The sequence below is a fragment of the Panulirus ornatus genome, chromosome 5 (genome assembly GCF_036320965.1).
Source record: "Panulirus ornatus isolate Po-2019 chromosome 5, ASM3632096v1, whole genome shotgun sequence".
NCBI classification, from domain to species: Eukaryota; Metazoa; Arthropoda; class Malacostraca; order Decapoda; family Palinuridae; genus Panulirus; species Panulirus ornatus.
In genome coordinates this window covers 4,754,514-4,777,230 of record NC_092228.1, presented here as the reverse complement: position 1 = coordinate 4,777,230, position 22,717 = coordinate 4,754,514, and the positions used below count along the sequence as shown (strand labels likewise).

At 36.4% G+C, this 22,717-nt stretch overlaps 1 protein-coding gene across 1 annotated transcript in view; it reads right to left on the bottom strand.

Moving 5' to 3' along the window:
- The window catches only part of LOC139747586 (uncharacterized), a 333,338-nt gene that overhangs the window by 259,778 nt on the left and 50,843 nt on the right, over nt 1–22,717 (bottom strand). The window contains exons 2-17 of the mRNA XM_071660031.1: nt 19,951–20,012; nt 19,367–19,546; nt 18,658–18,750; nt 13,500–13,720; nt 10,108–10,210; nt 9,398–9,586; nt 8,442–8,597; nt 7,759–7,896; nt 6,451–6,588; nt 5,527–5,736; nt 4,267–4,468; nt 3,777–3,994; nt 3,149–3,289; nt 1,966–2,130; nt 1,355–1,540; nt 341–478 (exon numbers count right to left, since the gene is read on the bottom strand). Coding sequence (XP_071516132.1) covers nt 341–478; nt 1,355–1,540; nt 1,966–2,130; nt 3,149–3,289; nt 3,777–3,994; nt 4,267–4,468; nt 5,527–5,736; nt 6,451–6,588; nt 7,759–7,896; nt 8,442–8,597; nt 9,398–9,586; nt 10,108–10,210; nt 13,500–13,720; nt 18,658–18,750; nt 19,367–19,546; nt 19,951–19,980 — 2,508 coding nt within the window. The 5' untranslated portion in view covers nt 19,981–20,012. The remainder of the gene's footprint in view (nt 1–340; nt 479–1,354; nt 1,541–1,965; nt 2,131–3,148; nt 3,290–3,776; nt 3,995–4,266; nt 4,469–5,526; nt 5,737–6,450; nt 6,589–7,758; nt 7,897–8,441; nt 8,598–9,397; nt 9,587–10,107; nt 10,211–13,499; nt 13,721–18,657; nt 18,751–19,366; nt 19,547–19,950; nt 20,013–22,717) is intronic.

Below are 22,717 nucleotides of genomic sequence, written 5' to 3'. Positions count from 1 at the left end.
CTCCATAAACTAGAATAAAAAACTGGGAATGGATGTCACATGGGCATATAAAGACAACTCACAGCTAGACAATATCAAAATGAAATACCTGAAGGGCACTCAGATGCATTATCCAAAGACTCCCTCAATTTCATAAATAATACTGCATAATTTTCTCAATAACATAAATATGATAGCATGAAATACAGTATTAAAGTTGAGGTTCTCTTGGAATATCAGAGGGTATTGACAGGAAATAGTGAACAAGTCCCACTAACAACACTAGGATTTGCAATTTAACAAGGGAAAACTAGGGCATAGAAGCTTTTCCAAGCATAACTTCAAATATTGAAAAAATTACTTTCTGCTGTGTAAGATGGTCCTGCATATCTTCACTTGTTCCATGGAGTGTAAATGAGTCCAGTAGAGCTTCTGCCTCATCAAGCCAATGGTTGACTTCCATAATTCCACTCTCAACTGCTTCCAGTTGTGTTATAATCTGAAAAGGAAGGAAAACAAGTGGCATTATCATTTGATAAAGAGTTCCTTGTCCCCTTTTTCTTCTTACATCTACTTCTAATCACATCACTGTATGAAGTCTTCCCACATCTATTCTTTCTACATAACTATATTACCGCTTCATTTAATTGATACAAAATAAATTTACTCAAAGGCCAAATAATAATAATTAGAAATGGGTATGTAACTGTTAACTATAGGCTTAAGTGAAATCATCATCATGTTGCTGGATGAGCATCAAGTATACTTCTTTCAATGGCCAGCCAGAAATTTTCATCTTCCCACCTGCTGAAAGAAGGCCTTAAATCAATGTGCAAGGATATGGCAGGTAGGTACATCTGGACTGACTTTGTCAGGTGCTCCCTCGGCCATCATAAGGAAAAACTAGTCAAAACCATTTTGAGAAGGCATCATTGACAGATGTAACACAATCAACCAGTTACAGAACCACTTATCTACAATCACACATTAATGACAAATGAATCATCAGGTGAAATGAACTTAATGGATGACATCAACATAATGAAACTATTATTACTGAAGGCAGTAGTAATAATTTCATACACTAAAATCTAATGTAACTGTCCATAATCTGCCATCAATTTCAAGCAACTGAAATAAACATAACAAATTACTATGTTATACATGCCTATACAACATTATTAAAGTGATATTAAGGATATCTAATAAATGTATGATGCAACGAGAGGGAGCATACATTACAGCAAAAGGATAACCATATAAAAAACCTATATAGTTATCTATTTCTGTATGCAGATATAATCTATGTGTATTTAATGAAAGTTCAAATACAGATATAGGTAAAACCTACAATCAATATTATGATAAAACTCACTTGAGTAGTAATGTACATCTTCTGAGGAATAACTGCTCTATATCTAACTAACTCTTCCTTTTCTTGCTTGAGAGACCACATCATTCTCTCAATCTCATCAGGTGACAGGTCTTGGACAAGAGTTTGGAAGGCCTTAGAAACATTTTTGAAGAGTATCTCCATTTCCTCAATCTCAGCATTCAATTTCTTGAAGGAAGTTAAATAAACATTCTTATAAATCAGAAAAGCTAGTTGTGAACACAGTTTACTATAATCTAATTCTGATATACTTCTTTTAACTCTATAATCAATATAAGATAATATACAGCTTAGAGATTTGAAGATCATATTCTGATTTACTTTAAAGATCTGTAACTTAAATCAACCCTGACATTACTTGAAGACCTGCAGACAATTGCAAAATTACGACATATCTTATCACTGCTAGAGCAATTATATTCTTGTCACAGCTTCAACACTTTACTCCATTAAAGATCTGCAATCATGAGCCTAAACAAAGGCCATAAATGCATGAAGTATGACCCTCACTATAACCAACTTTGGTCTTAAAAGGTTCTTCTAACCTTGATCTTCATTTTGTAAGCTGTCTGTGACCATGTCATCTAACTTACCTTAAGCTGCTCCCCATACTCTCTTACAGCTTCAACAGTACAAGTATTTGTGGAATTGAGAATGATCTCAGCATTCTCAAGCCACAGTTCAAGACGGCCCTGTCCTGACTGATAGTCGTTCTTAGTTCGAATTATCTGGCCACGATGGAGGTACTGTTCCACATACTGAAGTTAGGAAAAATATCTTAATGTAGAGAAGGTAAGTGAATACAGCAGTATTACAATGTCAAGTGGCAATCACTGTATAAAGGTAAGCTATACTACTTGGAAAGGTTGCAGAATGAATAATCAGAAGGTAATACTTTGTTGAAAATAGCTATAAAGATGATTGCTGGGATAATGGCAACTTGTTTAAACAAGTAAAACCAGCAAGTTTGCAACCCATGTTTACCTTTGATGTTTCATTTTACTACTGACAAAATTTTGTATACTTTGTCAAATGCTTCAGCAAAGTCATGAAGGAGAATACCTATAATGAGAATTTGCCTATAGGCTTTGGATATATTTTCATTTACAAAATTTTGTTCTAGTTAATTGTAACAGCAAGTGGAGATATTTTCTTACAACATTTGAGAATATCTTGAGCACACAGTGTACAGTGGATACTAAGACTGCCACAATGAAGGGGTTAATAGGTAATGTTATCTAACATCTTGAATTCCTCATTTTTCATCTCATTTCTTTCAGAATGTGGCAATACCATTTTTGTTGAAATTGTATATCAATAATTTTGTTGGCAACATTCTGGTTTCCTACAGAATTATCAAAGGACACAAAAAAATTATGATCTGTTCTCCATGTTTTGTATATCTCAAGCTCTACTGCATCACATGCTTCATACTTCTGTCAAACAGGAAAAGTATTATGAAACATGAAACAAATGGAACTATTCTGCTACAATGTATAATTCATCCAAGCAGTTTTACATATCATTCTACAAGCTGTTTAAAATAGTAAGCCTTGCTACAGGTTACTTGAGGAAGTAAGAGACAACAATAAATGTGACAGGGAATATCAAATACATTCTACATTTTTCCATTTTTCACAGGAAAGATTCAATACTGAGAAAACTGTATAAACTTGTCCACAGCTACAAAAAAAAAAAATCTCACAGAATGTTTAATAAAAATCTGACATGTCCATCCAGTGCTAAGTCTATGACAAAAATATAAAACTCCTTTACCTGGAAGAGGTCATCCCACTTGCTGTTGATAAAAAAGAGCTTTTCACGGATCTCCTGCGCTACTTCTGGTCTACATGTAGCAGCCAGAAAGTTCCCTGTTTCATTCATGTCACTGTGCCTCTCCTTCCATTCTCCTAAATCCTGCAGAACAGATGAGGATAGTATCAAAGTTTTTCATATATAGTGTAAAACCCTACAGGAGGTGAACATAACAAACATATACTTAGTATTACCTTTGATTGAATAACATATCATGATGCATGTGCATAAACTGGATGATAACTCAGTATAAAAATATAGCAACAATAAAAACACCTATATCAGACTTAATATTAAGAACTTTGAAGACAAACTGAAGCTGTTCATTAACAAAATGGAAATCAAACATAACAACACAGAGCAATGATGATATAAAGCATAGATAGTACAGTGTATTATTTAATTTATTCCTCAGAGTATTTACCAATATTTTACCACAAAGTGACGTTTTGGGGAATAATATCATATAATATTGTTCTGAACAGTTGATATTCCCAAAAAAGTCAACAGTAGCACATACCTAACTATTGCAGGTAAGAGTATCACTGTGAATATCAATCACTTTCATAGTTTTAAAATTTGCCCTTACTTGGAAGTAATCCATCTTATCTTCTTCTGGAAGGCTAACCATGGCCAAGGCATGATCCAACCAGGCTTCAAACTGTTGTGTGAGGTCAATAAACTTCTTCCAGTAGGTGATGACCTCCTCCAGCAAACTCTGAATACATCGCAGCTCTACTGACACATTCTTCCAACGTTCATTCATCTCTAGCAAGAATTTGGCTATACCTTCACTTTCAGCCTTGCCTTGAGGTTAATGGAAGGGAATATAAAAGTTTTAGGGAACTGTGGTAACAGCTTCTTCTATGGTATAGCATCTAATATACTATATAATCTAATGTGTGACATATGGCATTTCTTTCAATTATGATATCAAGATAAATTTTGCATTCAATTACGATATCAAGATAAATTTTGCAACATTTGGCATTCATATGTCTCCCCTACATTAGAGAAGCTATCATTAGACTAAAGGACAATCAGGAAAGTTTATAGACTGAAAATTAAGTATTTCTTACTGAGACTACAATCTTTCTTATAAGCTTCAGAGACTTGTTGCATTTCATGGAAGGCTCGGTCAAACTCCTGGAAGATGTTTCGAGTTCCAACAAAGGAACGGTACTCTGTAAGAATCTGCTGAACTTCTTGCTCTTTGCCATATTTTACAGCCCAGGTCTTCAACTTTGCCTCCACTAGAATCAGGAATGCAACCAGGCAGTACTATTGAAAAGATGAAAAATTATGGAATAACAGAGGTTTTTGAAAATCATGAGTCATTTCATTACATGACCATATTCATATAGATACTGTATTTATCTTAATTCTACTCTATACATGGGAGAGAAGAAGGGCACTAAGCCTCATGACAATAGTTCCGTGAACACTAAAAATAATATGGAAATTACAAAGCAACCAATCTAACAGAAACAGAATCAAATGAAATATAAAAACCCTTTTTTTCCTTAATACAGCCCTTTTTTCTTTAATAGAGGACTGACGTTTCCTGCATCAGCGAGGTAGCGTCAGGAACAGAAAGAGAAAGGCCACATTTGCTCACATCCATTCCCTAGCTGTCATGTGTAATGGACCAAAACCATAGCTCCCTATCCACAACCAGGCCCCACATACCTTTCTAGGTTTACCATGGCCACTTCACATTCCCTGATGCAGTCCACTGATACCATGTCAACCCCTTTATACCACACTGTTCCAATTCACTCTATCCTGTGTATGCTTTTCACCCTTGTGCATGTCAGACCCCAATCACTCAAAATATTTTTCACTCCTTCCTTCCCTCTCCAACTTGATCCTCCCCTTCTCCTTGTTCCCTTCACTTCAGACACATATCCTCTTTGTCAACCTCTCCTCACTCATTCTCTCCATATATCTGAATGACTTCAGCAACCCGTCTTCAACTCTTTCAATCACACTTTTATTCCTTACCACACCCACTTCTCTTACCCATTTATTACTGTCTATATCCTTAATCTATTCTTGTATATAAGAAAATGAATCATATCTTCTCCAAGTAGTTGTGTTATACATATGTATTCACTTTGCAAACAAAACTGACATTTCATGAAGACTTGCACAATAAATAAGGAGAAAATATATTTTCAAAGCCTTTTTTTGGTTCATGCTGATGTCTTACATTCTCAAGAACAACTATGGCACAAAACTTTTAAAAGTTTGATGAGGTACAATAGTATGGATAAAGCAAAATCTCTGATTACATTAGCCAACTGGACAATCCATAACTAAAAAGAACTAAGACTTACTCTGTGTTCTAGGTACTTTAGTTTGATCTTCCTCTGTGCAGCACGAGGAGCAATAGTTTTAAGTCTTAACTCCATGTACTCTAGCTGCTGCTCAGGGATGTTAGCTATATCCTGCGAAGTTTTCACTGCCTCAAACTTTGACATAACTGATGGCAGTTCTGCAAAGAATGTCTTGTGCTCCTCTATCTTTTTACTTAATAGATTTGCAATCTGGAAGAAACAAGTGTTTTTATTATCATTTCAGAGCAATCATTTTTGATTCTAAATGCTATCTTTCAATTCATATCAGAGTAACCCATGAACCCTAACATTAATCTGGCCTCCCAAGAACTACAAATCATCTAGTAACCTAACAGTCCTCCACTGAAAACACTTTTCACTCCAGTGTTCACCATCATTTTCTTCATGCAGCTGTTCATTGTCACATGATTAATAACTGCCTCAAATATGCACTGTGTATAGGTATGACTTAATTCTTAACTCACTAAGAAATAAGTGATCATAATATTTTGTAACAAAGCACAGCAGGCTCTTTCTAGTCCCTTCTTGATATTGAAACTGCCCTTACCTATCACCTTTCCCAGCCTTTGCATTCAAGTCTCCCATTACAAAAGTCATTCCTTCATATCTATTTAATAGAGTTGTTAACCTTACAAATCACTTTGAAAGCACCTCTTAACGAGACAGTAAATGGATTTCCAAAAAGAAACATTCTATACATATTTGGTACAGTAAAAGCAATGTGAATATTCATGAAGAAAGTATGATACTCTCGTCTATAAAGTTTAAGAATAAGTTACAAATAGTCTTGCTATCAAAGTTCTCAAGTTCAATACTTCATGCATCAATACATATTTGAAAAAAGCATAGATTACAAAATTACTGTAACTATAAATTAAATAGAATACCTGAAATCAATTTTACCTCATCATTTTTTCCATAAAGTTTGTCTTCAGTACCTAGCATGGCTTCAGCACGACTGAGCCACTCGCCAATAGGACCAAGAGCACCTGGCAAAGATGCATCTAACAGCCATGTCCAGTGTGATAACTGAAGGGATACCTGCAAATATTGGTAATGGAATGTAATATATGTTATAAATTAATGGAATACCTCATAGGGCTGTAACTGTTACAAAGTGAATGTTAGTTCACCTGAGGACATATACAAAATGTTGTTGATGCAAACAAGATTCAGAAAACCATTCTTTTTAATAATAAAATAACTTTCTGATAATGTAATGTAATGTAATGTAATATATAGCATCTGGGGTAAACCATGGAAAGTTCTGTGGGGCCTGGATGTGGAAAGGGAGCTGTGGTTTTGGGCATTATTACATGGCAGCTAGAGATTGAGTGTGAACGAATGGGGCCTTTGTTGTCTTTTCCTAGCGCTACCTCGCACACATAAGGGGGGAGGGGGATGTTATTCCATGTGTGGCGAGGTGGCAATGGGAATAAATATAGGCAGACAGTATAAATTATGTACATGTGTATATATGTATATGTCTGTGTGTGTATATATATATATGTGTACATTGAGATGTATAGGTATATATATTTGTGTGTGTGGACGTGTATGTATATAAATGTGTATGGGGGTGGGTTGGGCCATTTCTTTCGTTTGTTTCCTTGCTCTACCTCACAAACGTGAGAGACAGCGACAAAGCAAAATAATAATAAAAAATATATATATATGAGTGTGTGTGTCTGTGTACTGCACTCTACTATTCACTTTCAGGATTAAGAGCATTTATACAGCTTAACTATGATCTAAATGATGTGGAGCACATTCCTTACAAATTACATAAACTCATCACATATTTTGCTGTTTTGCTGACAGTCATAATAAATATATACTTTGAAATTAAAAATGACATATGTAACTAAAAACAAAAAGTATTAATCAGTTAATTCTTTTGTTGTTAAATCAAAAGTTATAAAGAATGCACAATGCAATATTATCAAAAGATTATTGACATTCAGGTGTTAATTTCTTCTTTTTGTTTTTAAATCTCTGGGTAAATTCTCAAAAGACAACCATATTCAGTAATTTCATAAATATACTATGATAATAATAAAAAAAAAATATGAAAACATTTCAAACAAACTTGAACATACACTCATTTGTAATATTGCATTGCTGAGTCATTGCTGCATACCAGTCTTGGTCATTATTCTGAAAACAAAGTGAACACAAAGCAAATGACTGAAGTAATAGCAACTTTTGTACCTTATTCCAAGAGGCTTTGATGTCAGCCCAGGAGTCAGAAGTGATGGATATCATTGATGACTGGGATTCTACCAAATTCTTGAGCTTCTCGTATATCACCGCCTTGTCATCTGCCTCGGATTTGAGGGCTTTGAATCTCTGCAGGTTGCAATAAATAAATAAAATGGTTTATGGTCAATAACTCTAGCAAATTACAGCAAATAAACACCTGAGGACCAACTATGTAAAGGAAGCCAACTACCATGTGAGATGGGAACACACTAGGTCTTGCCACTCATTATTAGTGAATCAACTGTCACGACTTAGCATATGTGCACTGGTGTATATGCACACAAAGGGTTGGGGTTACTGAGGACTGGTACTAGTCCTTTTCACACAATATCGATTTTTTTATACTATACTCCAATCACTATCAAATGCATTACTATGCCTATATATAAAGAATATCAAATACTGTCCTATACTAACTGAGGAATGCTGTAAACAGATAATTCTTGTGCTAGAATTAGCACATGCTGCAGAATAAATGGGAGAGTTAAGGGAAGAATTTTGTCCAAAGGTACCCCCAGACCTTTTTGAACCGCATGGATATTGATGTGTTAATCAAACTAATATTAGGAAACTAACATCATAGCTCACTACAAACTCTCCTCCTTAAAGTTAAGCATACTACACAGACTGACCTCATAATTAATGTTGCCATGTGTTGCTGGGTCATGAAGTGTGTCAAGCCAGTTAGATGTATGGGACAGCCAAGTTGTCAGCTCTGCATACTCCATTTCTATTTCACTGAACATGTCCCCTGATGATGCAGCTTCCAGTGTTGGGCTTGTGCATGACTTAGGGTAAATAAAAATCTAGGTTCTTACTCAAAATTCTAAAATATACTATAATTCTACTAAGCTTTCAAGGAAACAAATGTCTCCTGAATTCATATCAATTTCATAAATGAAATTCCACTTTTATTCAAGATGCTTACTGCCAGACTATCGTGACTGCTGAAAATTAAATTCCTAAATCTAAAAAGGTATCAAATACAAAGGACTGCTTGTTTGATTTTGATGGAAAAAAGTTGTATCATGCCAGTTATTTCATGGACTTTCATATCACTCATTTAAAATGCTGAGCATTTTCTTTAAAGAAAGTTTTGTGCATGATAACATCTAAAAAGTATGCAAAAATACTCTACACTAAAAGGCTTAGAGTACATGGTGTTTCATATATTAATTCCTTATTGTTTCTTGTACCTTCTAAAGTGCCCAAAGGTTCCATGAACATATGAATACTGTATCATACAAAATATTTAAACTATCTAATATTTAAACTATCTCTCAGTTGTTTAAAATATTTACAAATTTCCTATTAGGCCATTGCATACCTCATAAAGTATTGCTAAATACACAATGTCCCCACATTACTCAATTGTTCAGGATGTTTTACAAAGGAATATCTTCTTCAGAACAATGACTGTACAGTCTTCATATGCTTAGAATACAATATACATGGTTTCATTTTTGTGGATGAAATGGCACAGCAGATAATTGAAGAGTGATGAAAATACACATGTCTTAATTTCCTACCAGTGTGCAATGTACCATGCTACCCATATATACCAATGTGGTTCTCCATCAGTACTAACCGGAACTGTGGTGGTGCCTGGCTCTGGGAATTTATTAAGGAATGAGGCCACATAGGTCATGATGGACTTTTCATCAGGTTTGTCCACATCCACATCTTCAGAGTCTAGTAGGCGAGGGATACCCAAGCCTTTATCAGCAATACGGAAGGCAGACTCTAGGCGAGTTTTGTTCGACATCTGAGTAAATGTCTGTATGGCACAAAATAAAATAATATGTTAAGTGTATTTATTTCTTTAGAGTATGAAGTTTCTGTGAAGGGTAAAAAAAAAAAATGGGGGATTTATTCCCTGGAGCTTAATAAAAGATACATAAGCTGTAAAATCTCTATGAACATGCCATTATACAGTAACTTATGGATTAGCATAATGAAAAAGATTTTCAGGAAAGAGAAATATAGACTAATATGGTTAACTAGCTTTGAAACTTGACAATGGAAAAACAAAATAAATATATTGTCCTTCTACAAAAGAATGCTGGTCAAAAGAACAAAATTGTTTGGATTTAAAGTGCAAGAAACCTTTTCCTAAATCTGATGCAGATAACAGTATGGCTGGTGAAAGGGCTACCTTAATCATCTTTCATAACATGAAAATCAAAAAAATGGATCATTTACCTATAAGATAAAAGTAATATAGAGATAGAAACATCATAATTCTAACTCTCAATAACAAATGTCAGTATGAATATGTCTAACATAAAAAATTCTCACCTGCATGTTAACAAGTCGTGGGTTTATGCAATGTATAAGGGCCAGGAATGCAGTGCCATCTCGCCAACTAGATCCAAAATCATTTACAATAATACCAAACTTTCTGTGAGAGAAGAACCAAGAATTAAGGATGATTTTTTTCTGTTCCTTCAGTAAACAAATAATGGAAAAATGATGGTTCTTAATATATGGCAAATACACTGATCTTCTGAGTAAATGTTAAACACACTACTTCATCGAATAAGTAAATATTGTAACATAACTTATACCAATATATTTCTTTAACATACTATCTATATCTCTGACACCTGTTCCAATTGGAACTCCCTCAAAGAGGTGGCCATGGCAATAAAGTCTTCATAACAAAACGAGCTTAAACAATTTTAAGAATACATGTGCTTTATTTTTCTAATATGACCGATTATCAAAAAAAGGCCCTGATTTATAATGAAATCAAATAATATATTGTGCAAATTCTTAACCGTTTTTCACTGAAACACACTATTAACAACAGGTTAATAAGGTTTGTTAAAGTGATAATAGATACAAATGGAACTACATTAATGACTTAATGAAAGATACTTCGCTAGAATCCAGAAGGCAGTATTTTCTGCTTTAGTTTACTTTCACATCACTATGAGCTTCCTAATCTATAACAGACGACCATACCTTTCTAAATAAATGCAGTTACTTTATACGAAACAGAAAGAACAGACTACAATATGAGTTTACAACATGCCAAAATACAAAGTCCTTATGTCCAGTGCTGATTACCTACATGCACGACATGGCTAGTAAGTTTTGTACTCTATGAGGCACATTTCTTAAACTTTCTTCACTATCATATAACTTTAAAACTTCTATATAGTCAGCATTCACATCTCACTGCTTAGTTTATTCTTGTCAACCACAACTCTAAGGCTTCAGAAGCAATTTGTAACAACCTTTCTAACAAATCCCTGGTTTCTCTTCTTTGCATCTTTAAAAGATCTATTTACTGTCAACAAATGATTTGGAAACCTACTTCTTTTCCCTTCCATGGTGAGCAAATTAATAGCCTCTAACTTCTCCATGTCTTAGCTCTCTTATTGCTGGTATCATATTCAATGCCCTCCTTTGGACATTCTCTATTAAATTTTTTCTTTAAGTTTGATGATGAAACTTAAGATGGATACTTACATTCTAATATAGGTCTGAACTGTAGATAGTTCATGGATCTTTTCTCTATCCATAAACTTAAATGCAATATCACCCAGCATAAAGTTTGTCTCAACTATTCTCCCACTAAAGACTAAGAAGCAGCACTGGAGTTCAACAGTTATGGAGACTTTTAAAAGGCTGTGGCCACCTCCTTGAGATAGGCTGGGTATTAGAAAACCTCAAATCTCTTTCACAACTACATTCATGACATTATTTCAGATAATACTCATTCTGAAATCTTCTGTGTTCTAATTACTGATGCTATCCAGTAAACAATGGAAAACATTCTTTAAAAATGTTCTAAACTACATTCTAAACTACATTAGGACATATGTACACCCCTATGAAACCACACTTCCTAAATAAATACAAGTCATAGTTTCCTGCTTATGATCTGGACATCAACTATCCCTACAGCTCCACAAACACCAGTTCAGCAGGGGTTCCTTTGATTCAAAGGCTGGTCTACAGTCAGTAGCAAGGAAAGGATGGAATCCTATGGAGTGAGTATGAAGTTCATCACAGATATTGCACTCTGATGATACTACCTCAGAGTATAACTACAAGCAGGTGAGTCTAGTAAAGCCCTCCAATATATTCATACATATCCATAGAGATAAATAAACAGACAGATAGATTAGACAGAAATATAGATTAGATAAACAGAAGGTTTGGACAGACAGTGAGATAGACTAGACAAACAGAAAGGTAGACAGACAAGCAGAAAGACAGATAAACAGACAGAAAGATAAATAGACAGGTGGGTAAAACAAGTGCACTCATAAAAAAAACATTTATAAACAGCTACATTTCTTACAAAAGCAAGGCAGTGTCAGGAGCAAACATACAACAGTCTCATCTGTACACAACCACTCTCTAACAGTCATGTACAGTACAGTATATGGTACTGAAAGTAGTACCTAACATTATCAATATGGTAATTAAATAAAAAATCAAAATTCATAAAGATAAGATATAGTAAGAAATTATACAAATTACACACATCCACCTATACTTTGCTTTATGAAGGGGTTTACATCTCAAAAGTTTGCATAATATGATGCATCACATACGATTATCCTCAACTGCTCCCACCAAAGAAAACCTTTCTAAATTTCTTTCATTACAAATCCAATGAAAATTCATCTATTAGAATATAACAATCCTCTGCCTTTATGAAAAAATTATGATTTAAAAACAGGTATCAATTTGAAAACTCATCATTAACTGGGACACATAACCATTGTAACATGGATGTTGTCATGGTGGGTGCCAGTGGATTTACAGGTCTTGAAAAGAGCCCCGAGATGAGTCACCTGGGTTTGATTCCACTTTCCAGAAAGAGGTCTGTATTTCTTAAAAACCTGGCCAGTCATCTCTTCTCACTGTGATGGGACAGCTGGATTGACTTTCCCCTAGAACAAAATGTTTGTATATCTTAAGGATCTTATCCATGATACATGCACAGATGAAATCCATGTTTTCCTTTTGGGTCTGGTCTTCAATTCACATCCTAAGTATCTTTTTCATCTTTCCCAGCAAAACATTTCATTTTCTTGTCATTATCATTGGCGGTGGAGATGCTTAGTGCATCAATGAGTTCCTTATCTTGTCGGTATTCATCTTAATGGCATGCATTATGCTCTCTCTCTATGGCCAAACATACAAATAGGTGTAAATACAGACTCACCTACTTCAGCTTGCCTCAGTATTTGTAACATTGATTCTTGTGTTAAAGCAGTCCTCTTTCACTTCACTGATGGCTCAATAGAAGGGTTAGGATATGCACTAGAAGGCTGCTAAACAAAACACTGCACTAATCAAGAGTAATGGCAAATCCACAAATTACAAGATGAAAATGAGTGGCATAGCTTCAGACAAAACAATGGTGAGCATGTAGGCTGCCTCACATGGATACTCATTCATCGCTTCCACAGTTCCTTATCTGCAACAACTGCATAGTGGAGTCCATGCATGAATTAAAATATTTTGTAACACAAAGTGGGAGAGATGCAAAATTTGTCTTAACATGATGTCGGAATCGCATAAAGAGAAGTCACTCGAATCGGATTAAAAGTGTACTGTCCAGTGATACATACCGTACTATTACATAAATGGCAAGATCATAAAATGTGGTAAACTTCAAAAGACTACTGTATTTCCGTTAAATTAAAAATTAGGTATCTGCTCACTTGGTAACAGTTTGGCGCACCCACTCAAGCAGTGCCTTTTTAGCACCCATCTTCCACTTCTCAGCAGCAGCAGAGCGGCGGGTGACAGAGGGAGGCCTGTCGCGGGATATTGTGCAACCCTCTGTTGATGATGCCACTGAGAAAGGTGAATCACTCCTTGTGCCAGCTTCTTGCTCCATTAGTTGACTTAAACGTTCTAGCTGGCGTGTGTTCTCTTCAATCTGAAGCAAGAAACCACATATTCCACTATGGTTAGTGAATTAAAAAGAGAAATTCAAATGCCTGAAGTGAGGTTGAAAATAAACGAAGTCTTCAGTGTGCTGGCAGTCAGAGTCTTAAGCTAATGTTTAAGAAAGCATCTAAGATAAATCTTAGTAGGTTTGATAAAGTCTGAAATATGAACTTTCTTGCCATGTGTTAGCATAAAAGGGAAAAAAGTGGGCCTTTGATCTAGTGCATCTGGGTGAATCTAAGGTGACTTCAAATACAAAAGGATATCAAAGGAAGTAATAACAGAGTTCTAAGTGGGATAGTATCCTCAAAAAATTAAGAGAACTTGATCAATATGCATGGTACTTCACCTCATGAAGTAACTGGTTCCAAGAGATGGAGACATAATGAAAGATATGGGTTTCCTTTCCCATTTAGTTTTATAGAGGAAAAATCAATATTACCAATTAAGCTCAAGAACACTCATATCACTCTTAAAGGAGGGCTTTATGTGCAAAACAAAAGGAAAGTTTATTGTGTAACTTTCAAAAGAGATAATTCAAAACTTGTTAATTTGCATATATCATTGACCATATATGCCGCTAATATAAAGTCTTCAACTAGAAAGAAGTGAATTCTATAAATTCATGCTTTATACATATGTGAACTTTTAAATACAAAGAAAAATGTGATTTACCTTAACTCTCATAAATATCAACTGCAAATGAGTACTGTCATATCAAATACTGTACCTGATTCTACAATACAGTATGACTGCAAATTCTTACAATTACCTTTAAGTCATTTGCAGCATGCTAGCATAAAAGAAAAGGCACCAGTGGATTGTCAGTACTTACATCCATTCTACTATAACTAAATATATAAAACTAAATGTGCAGCAAATATATATGGCATAATGGCATGGACTATAAACAGGTGGTCAGTTATGTACTACAATATATAAATGTAGTTTTGTGTTTATGAAAAAAATTTCACAATTGTTACTAATCATTGAAATTCTTTATGCTCTATGAGCAGTGCTTGCTTATATGTATAAATTTAATATGTTTAAATATACATTGTTCATAAGTGTTACCTACCAAAAATCACTAAGAAATTATTTAAAACACATATACATGAATAGTATAACTTCTCTATTTGTTGTAATTCACAGAACAGAATCACTGTTGTACAGTGGAGAATAACAAAAAAAAAAAAAAAAATACTGTAATTCATTCATAACACATATCATCCTCTGAAAGTTAATCATATTGGTAGCCATCCTGTTGGATGGCATGGTATCACTAAACAATGTTTTTTTTTTTCATTCTAGAAATGTGCATGATGACTGATTTTATCAATTACATTCAAGTCTAATAAGCAACAGGGCAAGTAGAAAAAAAGGAAAGCAAACCAAAAAACTAGGTAGATGTATCTATCAATGAAAAATATGCAAGAATCATGAAAATAAAACTACTGGTAATGATAAAGTACCACATGAGTATCATCTTTACTTGGAATACCAATAAGTCACAGTTCCAAGTTGGGAAAAATTTGCAACATGTGACCCAAGTCTGGATAGAGGCAATAACCAGGAAGCATAAAGTGTACAACAAGACATAATGGGTCTACACTACACAAGAAAACACTGGACATTTGTCCCTCTAAGAGCAGCAACTGATTGTGCTACTACTGAGTAAAAGGAAGGAACAAAATGAAAGCATGAACCACAACTTTGGTCTTCTCAACTAGTTTCAACAGAGTCTTCTTCAGGAAAATAATGGTGCTACTACTGCACTGGTATCAGCAGTGATGGGTGGCATGCAAGCTGAAATGGCCCAACTGCTGGACAGACAAGCTGGTTGGTCAGGTAAACTCACCACAAAGATAACGTCATCCTCCTCCCACTCATCCCAATTCACCTCCTCCTCCTCCCAATCCCAATCCAAATCCTCTGGTATTTGGATCTATGCATTAAGCATGTGGTTGAGAAGTATGCATAGATTTTAAATATACTGCATTAGAACATTTGGACATTCACTGAATGAAAAAAAATCAAAATTCAGTTTACATCAAAACAAAATTACATGCCATATCATAAACGACACAAAAATGAGCACCAATTAGTGAAAAAACATCTTAATTAGTTATGGGACAACTTATCGATCTAATAACTATGGGACAACTTATCAATCATCTAATAACTATGGGACAACTTACCAATCATCTAATAACTATGGGACAACTTATCAATCACCTAATAACTATGGGACAACTTATCAATCATCTAATAACTAAATGACAAGAATTCAAAGAAATTTCTGAGGATAAAAATTTCCTTGATTGCCAAGCTCTAATATTTGAGTCATACATGGTAACAAACCAATGAAATTAACTAATCATGTTATACATGGAGACTAATCAAAGATATTAACCAGTTTTATGTTGTCAATAACGTGTGAAGCCTATCACACAACGTTACTGGTGACCTAGAGATATGGGTTACTAATCTATTAAAGCACCCTGTAATACTCATTCCGAATCACTGAAATTATGACATACTTCGCTGATCAATGTATTATCATACTAACTTACTGATCACTAAAATCAATAATATCTAAGTTATCAATCACAGAGTCAACAAGTTATAGAATTAACCATCATAGTAAGTTACTAATGACTTATATTAACCTAGCCATACCAGAATCGTATTCACAGAAATTAACCAGTTACAATGTACGAGTAATCATCAAAATGATTACAAACATGTTGGTTACTAATCAGTAAAATGAATCCTGGCTTATTTGGTTGGTAATCGTGAAAAATGGCTTATTAGGTTGCTAATCACTGACATTAGCTCATCTATTGATCAGTAACATTAATCCTGCCGAAGCTGGTAACTACTAAAACTGAAGTGAATCCAAACTGATGTTACTAATCAGTGAAATTAATCCAATTAAGATATCAATAATCAAATTCCTCCTGGTCATTAATCCCGAAAAATGGGCCGTGTCCAGTCTTAAATGGAAAAGGAGTCGGTGTTCTTCAATATCATTTTATACCTCCACTCACTATTAACACTATCATGACAAAATAATGATATTGATCATATTTTTCTCCTAACCCTTGACATGAAATTAAAAGAATCCCGACAGATAACCACAAATCTAACCTTCAACATTAATTCAAAACAACTGACCCGTGATGTCTCCTACCCTCAGTAATATCGATATATACGAATGTCCTAAGGCAAACCACAAATGGGATGTACGTACAAGAAATGCAAGAGATATACATAAAAGCAACTTATGACAATACAGGGAACATACAAGTATTTAATGGAAATACGAGAAAGAACGTCAAGAGAAAACCTAAAACAAGTTCCCTGCTTCCTGGACAATAAAAAGGATCACCAGGAACGTAATGATCATAATCAAACTAGCCATAGTAACGAGTGACCGGCAACCCATATCCAGCTGCTTCAACTACAGAAGAGATGTTGGTTAGCATTAGCCAGACAGGTGGTTATGAGTGGGAGGATATGAGGCTATACATGTGTAGATGATTCAAGTCATGATGCCTATCGATGTTATACCAGACAGAGGAAAATAAAAACCTTAGAAGTAATTCAGCTGGTGCACACTGATGCAGCCTATTAGTCTGAAAACGCATACAGTGTAGTACATCTAACGTGTGATGTTACAGAGCCACATATTAAGCAGGGTAAGTGTCAGAAGAATCACAGTGAAACAATGGAGTAATTACATAAACATAAATCCTCCTGTGCATCTGCCCCGTTAATCGAGGTTCTAGTAACATATATTACGGGGTGTCTGCCTTTGCCATCAATGGACCTAAAACACTCGTATGATTATATTCACCCCATTTATCAGTGGACTTGATGGACTTCTCAGTCACGTATCCCACCTTATCTATTTAATGAACCAATATAGTTCCCGCTCGCCATACATTAGTCCTATCTATTAACCAGGATCCCTTAGCTCTACACCCAACCTATTTATCATGGAACCCATTTATTAAATAAACATCCTATTCATAAAGAATCAATTAACTTTATATCAACCCTATATGCTTAGGACCCATTATCTAGATATATCCACCTTCCCTATTATGTATCCAATAGCCATATATCCAACCTTTCCAAAAATACACCAGAGGGTAGGTCCTAATAAGCATATAACAATCATCTCTCTTTAAGGGACAAGCCATGGACCTATTAGGTATGTACTCACCCAGGCTTTTCACAAACAGTGAGAACCTAGCTGAAGTCAACTGCGTTACGTCCACATCAACCAGTAAGATCTTAATAACCAGGCCATACATATACACCACCCAGTAAGATATATCACCTTGCCAAACACCCAGCCAAGCACACGCTTGTCATACGGCCTCCAGTTCTTCCCCGGCAATGGCTTCAGCATTCCCATTACAGTTCTTTATAACCACTAAGCCCAAGTAACCTCAATTACACTCCCTCACACTACGTACATTCTCCACCAGAAAGCCTCCACCAACCAAACCCCCTTACCCCTTACAACCACTACCACGAGACATTACGCATCCCCCCCCCTAAAATACATACCCCGACCACAACATAGTTTTCATCCCCCCCCCCCCCCCACTCACCCCATGAAAGTAGATGGTAAGATCAGGTAACAGAGAATCTGAAAGTTTAGGACGAGGTTACCTACCGGAGGACACGGCAAAAAATTCATAACTTTCTGATCTACATAGACAAGCACAGAACAGTAAAGCAGAACCCCACCGTAACTCCTCCCTCCCATCCTAACTACTCCACAACCTCGCCACTCTTCCACTTGAGGACCCTGAGTTCCCTCCCTGAGCCGAAGAACGCTTTGAACCCCAACTTGTGGGAGGTACACAGTGTGCAGCGGTAATCATGGTGGAAGATGGGTGACGCTCCTACCTGGAAGTAGAGGATGATGGTCCATATGAGCCCCAGCACCACTGATGGTCTCCCATCTACTAGGTCCGTCGGGTTGATGTTTACCAGCTTGATCTGTGGGAGAGCAGAGGGTGAACTTTACCTTTAGTACATCACTTGAGTCTACGGTGACGCTGGCATTATCTAACCTCAACCGAGATTTCCTTACCTGAATTTCATTTGATCTAATCATATGCACAGTGCTGTGAATCTAATGACAGAATATGTATGTGACAAAAGTATGACTAGTCCTTCCTGATGTCAAAGAAATAAAGAAAAAACTGGATTGGTCTTTGCATAATTTACATACAACCTATACAGTACTTGGAGCTCTCATTTAAAAACCTAATTTCTTGCCTATTTATTGAAAAGACCACAGTGTTTGCATTATGCATTACTAAAGAGGCGATTTTCTTACCAGATGTATATTTAAAACTTACAATAAGTCTGTCACAATTAAAAACTCGTCTACCATATAGTCCAAACATTACACAGTAGAAAAACACAAAAGCGCCACTAAACTCATCGACTGTAAAAATCGAAATTACAGTAGAGCATCGCAAGTCTGCAACTAATATCACGGTTTCAGGTCATAAAATGTTCGCCATAGGTTTAGATTTAGACTCACGAAAATACAGCTCCTATTCTTTCCTCAGAACTGTGGTTAAAAAGGACGTGATGATGACATTACCCTCTTGCTCTGCAGGAACTGCAGCGCGGTGTTGGCGTTACTGAGGAAATGTGGGCGGCGGAGGACGCGCCCCTTCTCAATGGGCAGCTTCTCCCCCGACAGCACCTCCAGCAGCGCCAGCAGGGCCGTCCCATCCTTCAGGTCCTCGATCAGCTCGTTCAGCTTCAGCGGTGGAACGTGCTGCAACACACAACTATAGTCAGCAATGCTAAATGATGGATGAACAGAAAACGAGTAATAATTTGGCAACATTTTAAGGGTAACTCAAAGAGTCGGAAAGTAGTTGGTAAAAAGTGTGAAGTGAAAAAATAAAAGTACTTGTATATAGGTGATAACTACGATATGGCCTTTTTTTTTTAAAAGGCAAGCTTTTCATCAAATCAAAAACTCTTAAATACTACTTCTATTTGTCTGTTAGTATTAATCTGATATATAGCTTTTGGCCTGGATGTGTGTGTGTGTGTGTGTGTGTGTGTGTGTGTGTGTGTGTGTGTGTGTGTGACATCGAAAAAATGAAGAGAGTTGAATGTATAAGATATACAACACTAATGATCATTACAAATAGGGGTTCCTGTGCTACTGACCCGAGCTAGATGAGCGTTGATCCAGTTCATGAAGGTCTTCTTCTGCACTCTCTCCTGCTCGTCTGGGGACACAAACAACGGGACACATGAGATGACGAGCCTTGCTCCGCTTTCACACACAATACATTATCAATCATCATTACTACCACTACTATTACTATTACTACTACTACTACTACTATAATAATAATAATAATAATAATAATAATAATAATAATAATAATGATAATAATAATAATAATAATAATAATAATGATAATAATAATAATCCATTCAGTCCATATCCCGCCACACATGAAATAGCATCCCAAGGCGAGGTAGCGCTAAGAAAAGACAAAAAAAAAAATGCCACATTCGTTCACACTCAGTCTCTAGTTGTCATGTGTAGCGCACCGAAACCACAGCTCCCTTTCCACTTATATACTGTTTATGAGCAAATAGGGATATTTCAATTTCTCGTCCTTTTAGTCTGCCTTCCTTCCTTTCTTGCACCTTTCATCTCTCTCATACTGCCCCCCCCCCCCCCTCTGTGTGTGTGTGTGTGTGTGTGTGTGTGTGTGTGTGTATGTGTGTGTGGAGGTGAGCGTTAAGCGCCAGCTCTAGCCCTTCCTCATGAAGTTTTGTCCTGGGTAGCTCGTAAGAGAGTAAGTGTTACACCTTGACAGCCGCCACCTTGCCTCCAGACAGCCAGGCACCAGCCCATTTCTGGCGCCTGGTGGCAACTCTTATGACGTCACAGCCAAGTGTTGCCATATGTCAACCATGTATAAAATAAACCGTCGAGAGTAAATGTTTAACAACTGTCAAGGGCAGACCGTGGCAACTCGCACATTATCTCGGTCGGTGATAAAGGAGTGAAGCTGATTTTATGACAAGCGATTAAAACAATTTATTTGGCATTTCAGACAAACACGTGCAAGTTCCAACATATAATTGCTTTCAACGGCTAGAATTTATGTACTGATCCACGTGTTGTTCAACAATAAGCCAAGGTTCAGTTATGAAACATTATAATTTCTATACTAATGATATTCTTCTATATATTTCTCTCCTATAAGTAGGCATCACCTCCGTAAATATATTTCAAACAGAAAAAAAAAAATACATTTTCGCGCCATCTGTTCCTGGACCGTCATAAACGTATCCATGGCACGTTTATCTCGACTCAATAAGCCTGACACCTTCCGATCCGTTTTAACATCTTAACGGAATACGTTTAAGAATTCCCGCGTCTGTTGATATAAAACTGAGGGTACCATGAGCATCGCCTCGCCAAGACAACGGGGAGAAACATCTGGTTCCGCTCTCACAATCGTCACCCCAGCTAATTAAGACACCGGTGACCGACAATCTGTGCGTGTGAAATGTAGAGAAATTTCCTAATTTATGAACTCTGCTGCGTTACTTGACGTGTTTTACCTGTTAAAGAGAACGGAAAATGAATTATAGGGGGGACGCTTAGGCCAACAGTAGACACTCTGTTCATAAACCGTTGACCTTTCTCCAGTACCAAATGGGACATCACAACTACGATTCACAAGTATGGTGGGTGACGTCATTATCAAGCACATCCATGTCGTCATCGTCTCAGCCAGATCGCACCAATCAACACCAACTTCACGCTGAAGGCTATGACGTAATCGCCTCGGCCGGCCTGCACCAATCAACATCGACCCTCCCACAGCGAGCGCTACTATGACATCATCGACAGACACATTTGCAGATATGCCTTGTTCATCTACCTCACCGACCACCATTAGCCTCCATAACCACAGTAATCAAGCTCAGCACAAAATCTTAGCCACAAATCCTATAATCTTCAGCATTAACTGCTAGAAGCAAATCTCCAGATAAACAGTATATAATTCAGTGCGCATTTCTCTCTCTCTCTCTCTCTCTCTCTCTCTCTCTCTCTCTCTCTCTCTCTCTCTCTCTCTATTAACTTCCAACAACCAGGATTCGAACCCAGACCTTTTGAGTGGCATACAATTATTCACTTTTATTTCACAATTCCATTATGAAATGCACTGTCATACAGAAACTAGTGCTTGAAGTGACGTGTTAGGAACAATGAATATAATAATGACATATGAGGCTCTGGAAAATGATTCTAATCGCTCCAGGAATCCAGCCGAAAGTATGCTAAGCACGAGTGACCCAGCTCTCCGGTCTGGCAACACTGGCCACCCAGTTCTCCGGTCTGGCAACACTGGCCACCCAGTTCTCCGGTCTGGCAACACTGGCCACCCAGTTCTCCGGTCAGGCAACACTGGGCCTACCCAGCCGTGAGCCACTGGCTAAAGAACTTAAGAAAAATTATATTCTTCTAAGTCGAACGGAAAAATAAAAGTGAAAAATACTAATAATCGGAAAAAAATTAAATATTACACTAATCTTTTGATATTCTAAAATATCCTCCTCAGTAGGATTAAATGTTAATAACAAAAGGATCATTATCTTGATCTAGGGGGAAATTAATGATTCATCACACTGCTATATCATCGTTAAGTTACGTTAAGCGCAAGCAAAAATAAAGGAGCAAAAAAAAGACTAAATTATAAGATTACGTTACCAGGACAAATAAACGAACACAATAGATCAATTCTCTTGGACCAAAAAGTTGGCCGAAGGTGAGGACAAACGAAAGAACAAAGGAGCTAATTGTCCATTGGGTTCCTGTCACATTCATTCACCACGGAGGCTAATCTGTTAACCTGTGGTGGTCAGCTATGACGCTTGGGGAACCTACACGAGACGTATACCACAC